We start from the raw sequence: 12,258 nt of genomic DNA, 5'->3' as shown, positions 1-12,258 counted from the left end.
GTCTTGGGGCAGGCAGGTAAATAGCTAAGTTGTCCAGCATTAATAACTTACTTTTTCCAGGTTGCCATAGATTGAATGCTCCCTTAGTGCATGCCAGGGTGGATTTCCAGAAGTTATCCTTTATATACAGGCTAAATCTCTCCTACTTCAATTTATCTCAGTTAATTTTCCATTGATTCCCTATGGATTTTGGAGGCAATACCCCACTAAATAATTATTTAATAAGCTTAAAATGAAAGTGGTGAGGCAAGAGGTCTTATCTGTATTTTAGGGTAATTCTTGTTCTTTTAATCTGAAAAATTATTTTCCCTATATCTATGTGAGGTACAAAAATTCAGACTGGAATACATCCAAGCATAGACGTTTGGAGAACTTTGCAACCTCTAAGTAGTCTTGCCTAAAATGATTATTTTGGGAGTAGAGAGTTATATCTTTGACCTTTAAATAGATAATTGAAGGGAAATCTTTGTGGCTACATACTTTAAAACATTTTAGGTTGGAAATTATAGTTATCTTTTTTTAAAAAAATAATGGAAATATGTAAGTGGATATTGGTTTTTATCATACTTTTTACTTAAAAAAATGGTTGTCTCAAACATGATAAAATAGTACCATCAAAAGAGACTATCCCAGATTTATATAAGAAGGTATATTATCCTGATTTAAAATAAGGAAAGTGAAGCCTTAGTGAAATAAAAGGGTGAGGTAAAAATGGAGCTCAACCTTGCGACTTCTAGATTCAATGAACCTCTTTTTTAAAAATATAAAAGGGGCATTAGAGCTGTATTGTGTGAAATGGGACCTTTTTTTTTTTTTTTTTTGCGGTGTGCGGGCCTCTCACTGTTGTGGCCTCTCCTGTTGCGGAGCACAGGCTCCGGACGCGCAGGCTCAGCGGCCATGGCTCACGGGCCCAGCCGCTGTACGGCATTCGGGATCCTCTCGAACCAGGGCACGAACCCGTGTCCCCTGCATCGGCAGGCGGAGTCTCAACCACTGCGCCACCAGGGAAGCCCTGAAATGGGACTTTTTGACAGTAGGCTCTGAGAGATCACAAAAGAATGTCTTTCCTTGTAAAGCCAAACAATTACAACTTTTCTTTGTAGAAATAGTTGATCATTCCATTAAGAGAGGCAGCCATTCTAGTCCGTATATTCCTGTGTATTTATAAGCAATTATTTTGTGTTTAGAGCATTCTGCTGTCTAGTAAGGAAATTGACAAAGGTTGTCCTCAATAGTTGTTGTATAATAAAATAAATATTCCCAATCTGACCTTTCCTAAGTTAGTATGTTGCTGTGATAGTGATGGTTGAGACTCTGTGGATGAAAGAAAAATGATTGGCAGTAAAAATACTGTTTCTCTAGGATACTTACTTCAATTTAAACATTTAGAATTGCAATGTTGGCCTCAGAGCAGTTGGCTCAAACAAAACTTTTATTAATAATCTTCACTAAGTCAGCCACTAAGAGCTTAGTGGAGTTTGAATTTCCTAACAAGGTTTTCTCCTCTCCCCCTACTACTCTCTCTCTAGACAATAGCCAAACATGTTAAGACAAGAATTCTGAGCTTGGTAGAAGCATGGAGAAATGTGATGAAAAACTGACTTTTCCTCTTTCTCTTGGTCAGTGTGCTGGAGAAGAGAAACGAGTTGGTACACGCACAGTATTTGTTGGCAATCATCCAGTTTCAGAAACAGAAGCATACATTGCACAAAAATTTTGTGATAATAGAATAGTCTCATCTAAGGTAAGTTGTTTTTTAACTCAATAGATGTTCATATAGTGAGCCAGATAAAACTTATTTTTATATTTGCTGGAAGCTGGTACATTTATATATGTATACCTGGATGTGCACTTATACCAATCATAGACGAACTGTGGTAATTATTCCACCAAAAGGCAGTTTTTTTAAAAGCATCACTTTGTCTTGTTACAGGTGAAAGATCATTTACTTGCCCTCCACTATGATTCACATTGCCTGTTGATTATATGTATGACTTTAAGTCTTAAAGTGTGCTAAACGTGGAATTATTTACTTGCCCAGAGCTTTCTGAATTGCCCTTAAGTGGACGGACTGGGTTGTAAATAATTTACATTCTTCTGGAGGGTGTTATCTTAGAATGACATTTGTGTCTCTTTCTATTCCATTGCAGAGCTTCTCAAGTACACTCCTGGGTCCTAATGGGTACATTCTGTTCTGTACACTGCTTAAACAGTTAAGGGTTCAGTCACTGTAGCTGTATTACCATTTGAATAATCATCTTACTTTAGCACTGTGTAATACTAAAAGGAGTGGCCTGAAAGTCTGAAGACCTGTTTAAATCCTGGCCTGATCATTTACTAGCTGTGCGACTTTGGCCAAATTAATCTCTCAGTCTGAATGTCCTCATTAGTGAAATAGAGCTTATGTGATAGCGTTCTTTACAGATCCTAGTATCCAGTAGTCATCATTCTACAAGTGTTAGTTTGCTTATCTTTACCTTTGACTGACTAGGTTAGGTGCTAGGTGCTAGATTGCTGGCCCACTGCTGTCTCTTATAGCATGGCACAGATCTTGATAATTTTCCTCACTTCCTAATGTAAGGTAGATCTCACATGTTGCTGACGGTTGGTTCACTGAATGTTGGCAAACACTGAGGACCTGAAACACAAAATTATGCCCTTCCTTTGCAAACCTAACATTTTGGTTTTCAAATGTACATGTGATTTCTCTTTGGGTAGTGATATAATACAGACATGGGGAGGGGGAAGGGTAAACTGGGACGAAGTGAGAGAGTGGCATGGGCATATATACACTACCAAATGTAAAATAGATAGCTAGTGGGAAGCAGCCTCGTAGCACAGGGAGATCAGCTTAGTGCTTTGTGACCACCTAGAGGGGTGGGATAGGGAGGGTGGAAGGGAGACGCAAGAGGGAGGGGATATGGGGATATATGTATAGCTGATTCACTTTGTTATACAGCAGAAACTAACACACCATTGTAAAAAATTATACTCCAATAAAGATGTTTAAAAAATACAGACAGATTATGCTTAGCTGGGAGAGTAACATGTAAAATGCGGACAGAATGAATGAAAACTATATTGCCTAATGAGCAGATCTATTGGGCTATAGAACACTCTGAGTGTATTTGGATAAAATGTCTGTTTCCTGTTAATCTTTAACCTTATGGCAGAAATTTATCCTCAGCTAGAAGTTTCCATACCTGTGCCCAAGATAGTGAATAGTTCTTTCACTGAAAATTGTGACTCACCCTATAGTATTCAAGAAAACAATCAATAGTAGTCCTTTGGCTCAGAATCATAGACTTATAGAACTGAAACATCATAGGAGATCCTCTTGTTCAACTCGCTGATTTTATAGATGGAGAAAGCCAACCCACAGAAATTAAGTTAGTGACATGGTCACGAAGCAGAGTTAGTGATAAAGCCAGGGTCAGAACTGCTTTATAAGGTCTCGTGGCTCTGAATAAAGAGCTGTTTTCACATCGTTTTGCAATTTGGGCTCCTCCCACAGTTTTCTCTCTCCTTTTGTATCAAGTGAAATATAAAATACTTTCTAGGGGATTATTGTTTCCTATAGTGTTTTATGGGGAAGATGATAAAGTGACACACCGATAGTAAAGTGACTTTTCACTGAACCTAGTGATAATTGATTTGTTTTAATATACCATGAATTTTTACATATTAAAAGAACGTAGACGACTCAGTTAATTCTCAGCTCTTTTTGTTTAATAGAATATTTAATGGAATAGAATATTTTTCATATTTTGTTTAACTTCAGTTTTGCCAATACGCAAAACAATGCAATAGGATATTTTTTTAAATAGTTGGGAATTCATGGGCAAATATAAATTATTTCTAAACAGTTCTGCATATACAGTATATATGTATGTGTTTTAGAAACCAGAATAAAGAAGTGAACATTTCTACATTGATCGACTAACACATCTCTTTTTTCTCTGTAAATATTTTATATTTACAGTTTGTCTAGTTAACTGCTCATTAACTGATCTATTTTTCATAACAGATCTAGAGCAGAAAAAGAGGAATTGACAGCATACTAACTTCACAAAAAGAATGAAATTTTAGTACAATGAATAGTTACAAGAAAACAGCGTATAGTGTAGTGGTAAAGAGCTTCACCCTTACAGACAGAAGACCTGGGTTTGAAGTTAAAGTGAGTCATATAACCTTCCTGTGTCCCAATTTTCTTATCTGTAAAATGTGGGTATTAACTACTTAGCTCATAGGGTTGTGATTAGACTGAAGTAAAGTAATCCACAGAAAGCATTTAAGCACTGCGCTTGGCATGATGTAGTAACAACTCAGTAGATGGTAGCTGCTATTGTTATTTATGTTTCTGTGATTATTATTATTATTACTGCAGTCCTGAGCAGTACTATTGATTTCCTCAGTCTCCTGTGTTCAAATGAGTGGAGTGATCTCTCTTGAAAAGAGGCCTTCAGTCTGGAGAGAAAAAGAGTTTCATAATTTGACTTTCTCTTCCTCACATTGCCTTTTGGCTGATTGTATTTGCACCAGAATCTTTTAATTGAGGAAATGTGTAATTTATAGAATATGTTAGCTGCCTTCCAACTATGTAGCAAGTGTTGATTTCCTTTCTAAACCATTCAGTAATAAAAATAACTTTCTCTTAATTGGGTGCTTTTTGTTTGTCTACAAATGACATCAGTAATGTAATATCATTGGGAATAAGTCCTGTTAATACAAGGAACACTGAAGATAAACACTTTGATAAAAATTTGTTTTAATTTACTTATAAAATGAGTGTCCTTTTCTTCTTTTGGAAACACAAACACTTTCTTTAGAAAAACTTGCTCTCTTCGGCCTTCCTACTTTAGAACACTCTGCAGGGACTTTGGGAATCATCAGAATTTTATGGCTGGTACAAAACTTGGAAATCCCCTTCTGTAGCAAAGGGGGCTAGATCTTTAAGATCTTTAGCTTCCATCACATTTCTCTGTTCTACATTTTTTTTTCCTTTAAAAATCCTGAGCCTCATCTTGAAGGCCCCTTCAGTGGGATAAGAATCAGGGAGCTCCACCTGACTCTTTGAAGCTATGCCCAAGGTTAAACTTACTCCTATGTGAAAGAATGTCTTAAAGTTTCAAGCCTAAAATTACACTAGCATTTTCCCTCATTTTAAAAGTCAGAACCTTCAGTAGAATTTATTAGACATGTCTTTGCATCTTATCAAACTCCCTGAAGGTGACTTTTTAGCTAAAATCCTAATGCAGTACTGTCTTGGTAACTCCTTTTGCTGTTCTAAATTTATGGTAGAAAGAGTGATACTTTAAAAATGAGAAAGTTCTGCTTGACATTGGTAATGAAAATGGAAGTAGACTGCTGTGATGCTCAAAATTGAATTTAATGCCTACATCAAGGAGAGTTGATAATAAAGTTGATACAGTCATTTAGCAAAGTGAACAGTTATTCAAGCTACAGCTCTGCTTATTTACAACCGGGTGCTTATTTACAACTAGTCTTTAAGTTTAGTGATTTTGTTCCATCACATCCAAATCCCAGTAGTTAGAAAAGTCAGTGCTCCTTCTGCTAGCCCCTTCGCAACTGGTTGTTAACTTTGTTCTTTTCAATAGTTACTACTTCGTTTTTTAGCTGCTCCCCTGTTTTCTCGTGATACACAGAAATATTAGAACAAGTTATTTGGAGCTTTAGCTTCCACATCAGGATTTTTAAGGCTAAATTGGAAAATGTTTGGACTTTGGGTACAAACAAGTAATGTTCTAAAGCCTCCTTTGGTTTAAATTTTTCAATTTAATAGACTTTCAAAACTGAGGTTCATTTCCTACTCCCTCCTTTAAATTAGGAAAGTTATTTATCAAATTTATATGGTTTTGATTTCAAATTAAATTAGGTGATAGATGTGCGAGGGGGTGACCCACAGTTTTTTCACATCAGAGGCCACATTTGTGTACCAATTATTTAATTCACTATAGAGAAGATGAAAAATGCATTGCATATACTTGGAAAGCTGGCATTTTTCTGGAGAAACTTTTAAAACATGTTCTGAATGTCACGGTTGCTTTTTAAGTTTATGGTTGCACATTAAGATAGTATAGAAATCCACTTACTGACTTCTCTGAGCAAGAACTGACTTATGACCCAAAAAAATCTCCATTTTCATCACTGTGTATGAAACAAATGCTGTAAACATCTTATTCCTGTGAGTTAACATTGTTTTTGGTTTGTAGCAACTGACTAAGTATGAGAGTCCACTTTTTAGGTAAACAAGGCAATTTGAATGAATAACTTGGTATTAATGTGGCTTTAATTCAATTTCAGTTTTAATTAGAAAACTCTTTTCTTAGTCTACATCTAGACTAAAGTTCATTCTTTATCTCACAAACAGTGGGAAATAAATGAAGCTTTTAGGCAGGGAGAGGTCATGTGAACAGAACCACATTTTGAAAAGGTCATTCTCATTGCTTTGTGGAAAATGGAATGGAAGGGAACAAAAGTGGAGGCAAGGAGTCCATTTAGGAGGCCAGTGCAGTAATCCAGGTAAGAGATGATGGCTTGGACAGCGGTGGTAGCAAATACGGAAAGATGTCCCAGAGATATATAGGAAGCAAAAATGGCAGGACTGGTAAGGAATTTCTTGTAACCGGTGGTTAAAGGTGTCTTCCAAGTATCTGAATAACATGGCTAAGTAGATGTTCTTGTCATTCACTGAAATAGGACATCCTGAAAGAGAACTAGATTTGAGGGACAGAGAGAGCATCATGGATTCAATCTCCTTTTACATGACTCTGTGCCTTCTTGCACTGGGTTCTTTACCACATAAACTCCCTCTAATCTTTCAAGGCTCAGTTCAGAAGTCACCTGCTCTTTGAAGCCTTCTCAAGCTTCTCTTGGGTAGGAAAAAAATCATAACTTCTACTGTATCCCCATAGCATTTTGCTCATGCTAGTTTTATGACATTTACCACATTAAATTGAGTGAATACATGATTGTCTTTTTGGCTATAACATAAATTCCTTCTGGGTAGAAAAGCCATATCTTGATCTTTAATGTACCTGCTAAAATCTTTGTTATCTGGGCCACTGCCTGGCACACAGTAGGTGCTTGCTGAATTGAACTGAAATGCACTGCACACCAAGTGGGATGACTCTTGTGAGCATAATCTAGTTCTAGTTTTACTAGAAAACTGCATTGAAATAATGTATGCTATATTGCATTTATATTATAATAAAGAGATGAGAAGTTGAATTTGCTTTTTACTTAGAGCAGTGGAGGAAATAGCCAAAACACAGGTTTTAATCAAAATTTCTTGTATGCCTTCTACATGCTGAACACTGTTGTAGGCACAGAAGGGAAGTGATCTTATGATGTGTATGATATGCTCCCTGACCTCTTAGCAGTTCATGACCTGATATAGGAAAGAAGAGGGCATGTTGCAGTAGTTTCCTATAAAGAGAATAACCAGAGTTCCTCAAGGAAGCAGTTCATTTAGTGAAACACAGGTAAACAAACTGGGGGCCTGGAAGCAGCAACAAAAAATGTTCCCTCTCAATGTGTTAACACCCCACGGAGGATTCTAACAGTCCCTAATGTTTGTTTGTTTAATTAAAAACCCTTTACTTAAGGAACAGAAGGTCAACAAGCTAGAAGCTCAGCTGTTAGCCTGTTGTTGGAGTTTAGTTTGTTGTTTTAGAAAGTTAACCTTCAGTTATCGGGACAGCTAAGTGCTGATCTGAACTACGGCAGCTTCAAAGTGACTGGATCTGTGGTTTTGATCCCTTTTATTTTTGGTCACAAGCTGCCTTGGGAACCTGAAAACTGTGGACTCTCTTCTCCCAAGTAATACACATCCACACACGATTATGCACTTCATTTTGAATGGGCTTCCCTGAGGCACTTCTGTGAACGCTGGGGGAAGAACCTTCTAGGTTAGCGGAACCTTGAGCCCATACACCTTTTAAAGAGAGGTTAGTAGTAAATCCCCATCTGTCGTGTCATGCTCTACAACTTTGGCTTTTTCAGTCACCCCACCTAATATAATGGACATTTTCTCACATATGGAGACCATTCAAGTATAAATTTAGATCTTTAGATTAAGAAACATTTCTTTCTTTCTGGTTTCTGGTCTTCTTTATTAAGACATCTGGAAAATCCAACTTCTGGTGATTTTAAAATTACCTAGTCCTTGAGCTTAAGGTATCAGTGAGAAAGAAGGTCTTTGTGATTTGACAGTTGGCCCAAGAGTTTTCTCCACCTGCCCGTGTACAATTTAGCGTTGAAACCTTTACCTATTACCAGTTAACAAAGCGCAGCGTGGTGCGTTGTTGATTAAAATGAAAGCCCTCTATGACCCAAGGTTATGTGTACACCTCAGCTGTCACAGAGGTGGGAAGCGGTGATAGGGACAGAATTATACTTGTGATGATGATCAAGATTCCAGAGGTTAGCTCAGCCAAAGGAATTAATTAAATTAGTACATTCACTCATCCAACTAATTTATTGTCTACTTTATGTCAGGCATTGTGCTAGGTGTTGGAGAAAAAGTAATAAAAAGACAGATGCGGTCTGCCCTTATAGATCTCATTGCCTATTGAGGGAGGAACTTTAATTAAATTATGCACACATATAATTATTCACTGAAACGAGTGTTATCAGGGAAGTATAGGATGATATGAGAGCAGATAACAGGGAACACAATTTAGATCGGGTCGGGGAAAGCAAAGCTGTGGGACTAGATGGCCCAGTTGGAATGCTCCAAGTGAAAACTTCACTCCTGAAAAGAATGTTTATATACTCTACCTCTAAGTACACGCTTATTCATATGTTTGAGGTTTGAGTTTTAACATGCTTTCAAAGTGTTGTGATAATTTGGAATCATGAGTCATTATTATTAATATTTTTCAAGTTTCCTTTCTAATAATCTTTTTTTTCTTCTCCCCTTACAGTATACACTTTGGAATTTCCTCCCAAAGAATCTGTTTGAACAGTTTAGAAGAATTGCAAATTTTTATTTTCTCATCATTTTCCTTGTACAGGTAAGAGCTCCATTAGAAACTTAATTTCCTTAACCAAGTTTCAATCCATTTCTAACCTTAAAATGCCCTGTAATTAAAAAGTTGTTTCAGGGCTTATTATAATAAGACTTGTTAAAGTACTAATATTATATTTTAAGATATATGTGATTTTACATATTTCTAAAGTAGCTCTTTTACTAGAAAACTCTAGTAAAACATCTAGACTAGTCTGCATCTCATACCACATGCTCTCTTGCCGCTGGCTTCCTTTATTTTCTTACAGGTGCCACATGCCCTCCTACCATAGAGACTTTCTATACACCCTTCACTGCACCTGGAAGGCCCTCCCTTCCATCTAGTTGACTTCTATTTACTCTTCAAATCTCAGTGTCTCACTTGTTTTAATATCTGGTTTTCACTGTACGCTGCCAGTTCTGTGAGGGCAGGAACTTTCTCCATCTTGTTTAAAATAAAGCAGCATCTCTACAGCCTGGCTGGTAATAGCACAGAGGCTGACAGAATGGTGCTCAACAAATAGATGGTAAATGAATGGATGTATTTCAGTCAAGGGGTTAGTTCAAGCTGGGATGAAAACTAAGCCTAAATTTAGAACTATTTTCTTAAACTTACAGCTATGTGGATTGCTTTTGTTTTAATGAAAGTTAACATTCACCCTGCTACCGGAATGTGTTTTGTCTGCATTTCTGTCTGAAATGTTTGTAGCATGTAAGTGCTGCATATGAGTTAATGACTTATTTTCATTTTACTTTCAATTTAATTTCTTTACCTAGGTCACAGTAGACACACCAACTAGCCCAGTTACCAGTGGACTTCCACTTTTCTTTGTTATAACTGTTACAGCCATCAAACAGGTAAATTTCTAGTTTACAATTGTACTTGCATTTCAGTCCTGTCTGATTTGAATTTCATTGTCAAAGGTTCTTTTTCACATTTATATCGGGTGGGTATCCTTGATGAATTTAGTTTATATTTGGTTTTTATTGAAAACACATGAAAATTATTGTAAGGTGCATCTTTAATTTCTTTGCTCCTTTCTTCCTATTTGTGTGTGTGTGTGTGGCGAGGGGGGAATATAACCCTAAAAGGAGAGTAAGTAGAAGGTGCAGCTCAGTGGGGAAGTGAGAGGTGAATTTTTAATGTGCATTACATTTTTCATTGTGCTATATCTGTCTGAAAAATTCCCATTCTTGTGGACTTTTTAAATTGCTGCCTATAGCAAAGAACTCAAGAGCATACTTGAGTTTCTTACTTTAATTTTGTTGTCTTCCCTGATGCTGCTGAAGGGGGTCATGGGTAGAAGAGACTTTTATTCTTGTTTCTTGTCAAAGTTCATACCTGCCACAGTTTATGATAGTGCCTTTGAAAAATTCCAGATGAAATAGAAAATGGAAACAGGAAACTGGAGGTGAAGGGGTGGGTTAGCAATGTTTATCATGTAATCGGAGAGTCCATAGGACCTGACAGATGACAAGGATACTTTTAGACAGTACTTACCAAAAGTACTGTAAAAATTATCCCCCAAAACTTCCAAACTGTTTGCTTAACAATATTGGGAACATGGTTATCTTTCCTCTTGGGTTTATCTGGTCTTCTATCTTGCTTACCAGGAACTGCAAGAATATTTTATCAAGTGTTTGGTTGCTATATAAAGACTTTTGGAATGTTATTTCCTTAGGCTGTTAGGATTATTTTCTTTAACATCATAGAATTGCTGGTTCCAAGAATAGCCTGTGTGGTTTTCAAAAGCTCTTACTGATTCAGTTTACTCCCAGTACTAGTTCATGTTGGGGCCTTTCTTTCCTCACTGACATCACAGAAAGTACCATATGAAGTGATAGCCTAGCATTGCCATAAAGAAGGACAGAAGAGGAATGGTATACAGCAGCTGAGAAAAAAACGGGAAGGCGATCAAGAGATTTTTCACACAGTTAGATTTGAAAAGGTACACTCATTATTATAAAGAAAGAAAGCAAAGTGATGTAAAAAAAGAAGGAGATCATGCTAAAACAAATGAATACCCTCCATCCTTAGTTCTTTTGGCTTAAATTTACTCTAGACCAAAGGAAGCCCAAAGGAAAATGAACTCTGATTACTTCTAACTCTAAAAAATGAACAACAATTTGTATTATTTTGTCACCAAGTCAGTGTAGAAGTTTAACCGTCGTTCTCTAAAACAACAGTTTTAGATAGATACTGTTCCAAAATAATCCTCCTTGCCTTTTCTATTCTCTGTCCCTGGGGAGGAATTATATTTCCTCAGAGATGATCACTCCAACGGTCTACTATACAAGAACATATTTAAGTGATTCGCTCTATAAGAAAATAAAACTTTTTTCAAATTAAAGCGTAGAAAAAATTAACATTAACTTGAATAAGAGCAGAATTAGAAAAATAAATCATATCCTTCACAATTGAAGAATGCCTGTGTTTTTATTAATACTTACCTATAGAATGCAGGAACCTTTTAACGCAATAAAGCTATAAGGGATATTTTGAAAGCATATCTTAGTTTTTGCTGCAAAAATTTACAGTGTTGTCTCTGTAGCATTCTGAGTTGAAATTAATACTGTAAGTATAAATACCTGCTGGTGACTCATAGAGGGGGTTATAGAAATTTATTAACAGTTTTACTTCATTATGTGAGCTTGATTATGTCCTTACTTTTATCCTTCTAGGGATATGAGGATTGGCTGAGGCACAGAGCTGACAATGAAGTCAACAAGAGCACTGTTTACATTATTGAAAATGCAAAGCGAGTGAGAAAAGAGAGTGAAAAAATCAAGGTATTAAGTTTTGTAGTTCATTCTTTTTTTAAATTACAGTAAGAACACGTCATTTTAAAATGTACAATTCAATGGCATTTCGTACATTCACAGTGCTGTGCAACCATCAACACTGTCTAGTTCCAGAACATTTTCACCACCCGGAAAGGGAAACCCCCATAGCCATTAAGTAGTCATGCTGCGTTCCTCCCTCACCCAGGCCCTGGCAACCACTAATCTCCTTTCTGTCTCTGTGGGCTTACCTATTCTAGATATTTCATATAAATGGAATCATACACTATGTGGCCTTTATGTCTGGCTTCTGTCACTTACTGTTATGTTCTTGAGGTTCATTCATGTTGTATCCGTACTTCATTCCTTTTGATGATTGAATAATACTCCATCATATAGCTATACCATATTTTGTCTATCCATTCATCAGTTGATGGACATTTTAG

At 36.6% G+C, this 12,258-nt stretch overlaps 1 protein-coding gene across 2 annotated transcripts in view; it reads left to right on the top strand.

The window, feature by feature from the left end:
• Window positions 1–12,258, top strand: part of ATP11C (ATPase phospholipid transporting 11C (ATP11C blood group)) — a 168,309-nt gene that overhangs the window by 72,908 nt on the left and 83,143 nt on the right. For both annotated transcript variants that reach the window (XM_082865068.1, XM_082865067.1), the window contains exons 2-5: window positions 1,625–1,744; window positions 8,949–9,038; window positions 9,809–9,889; window positions 11,714–11,821. In XM_082865068.1, coding sequence (XP_082721194.1) covers window positions 1,625–1,744; window positions 8,949–9,038; window positions 9,809–9,889; window positions 11,714–11,821 — 399 coding nt within the window. The remainder of the gene's footprint in view (window positions 1–1,624; window positions 1,745–8,948; window positions 9,039–9,808; window positions 9,890–11,713; window positions 11,822–12,258) is intronic.

This window comes from Leucopleurus acutus (genome assembly GCF_964270905.1).
Source record: "Leucopleurus acutus genome assembly, chromosome: X".
Taxonomy (NCBI): Eukaryota; Metazoa; Chordata; class Mammalia; order Artiodactyla; family Delphinidae; genus Leucopleurus; species Leucopleurus acutus.
Note: the sequence above shows the minus strand (reverse complement) of the source record. Positions and strands in the feature narration are given on the sequence as shown.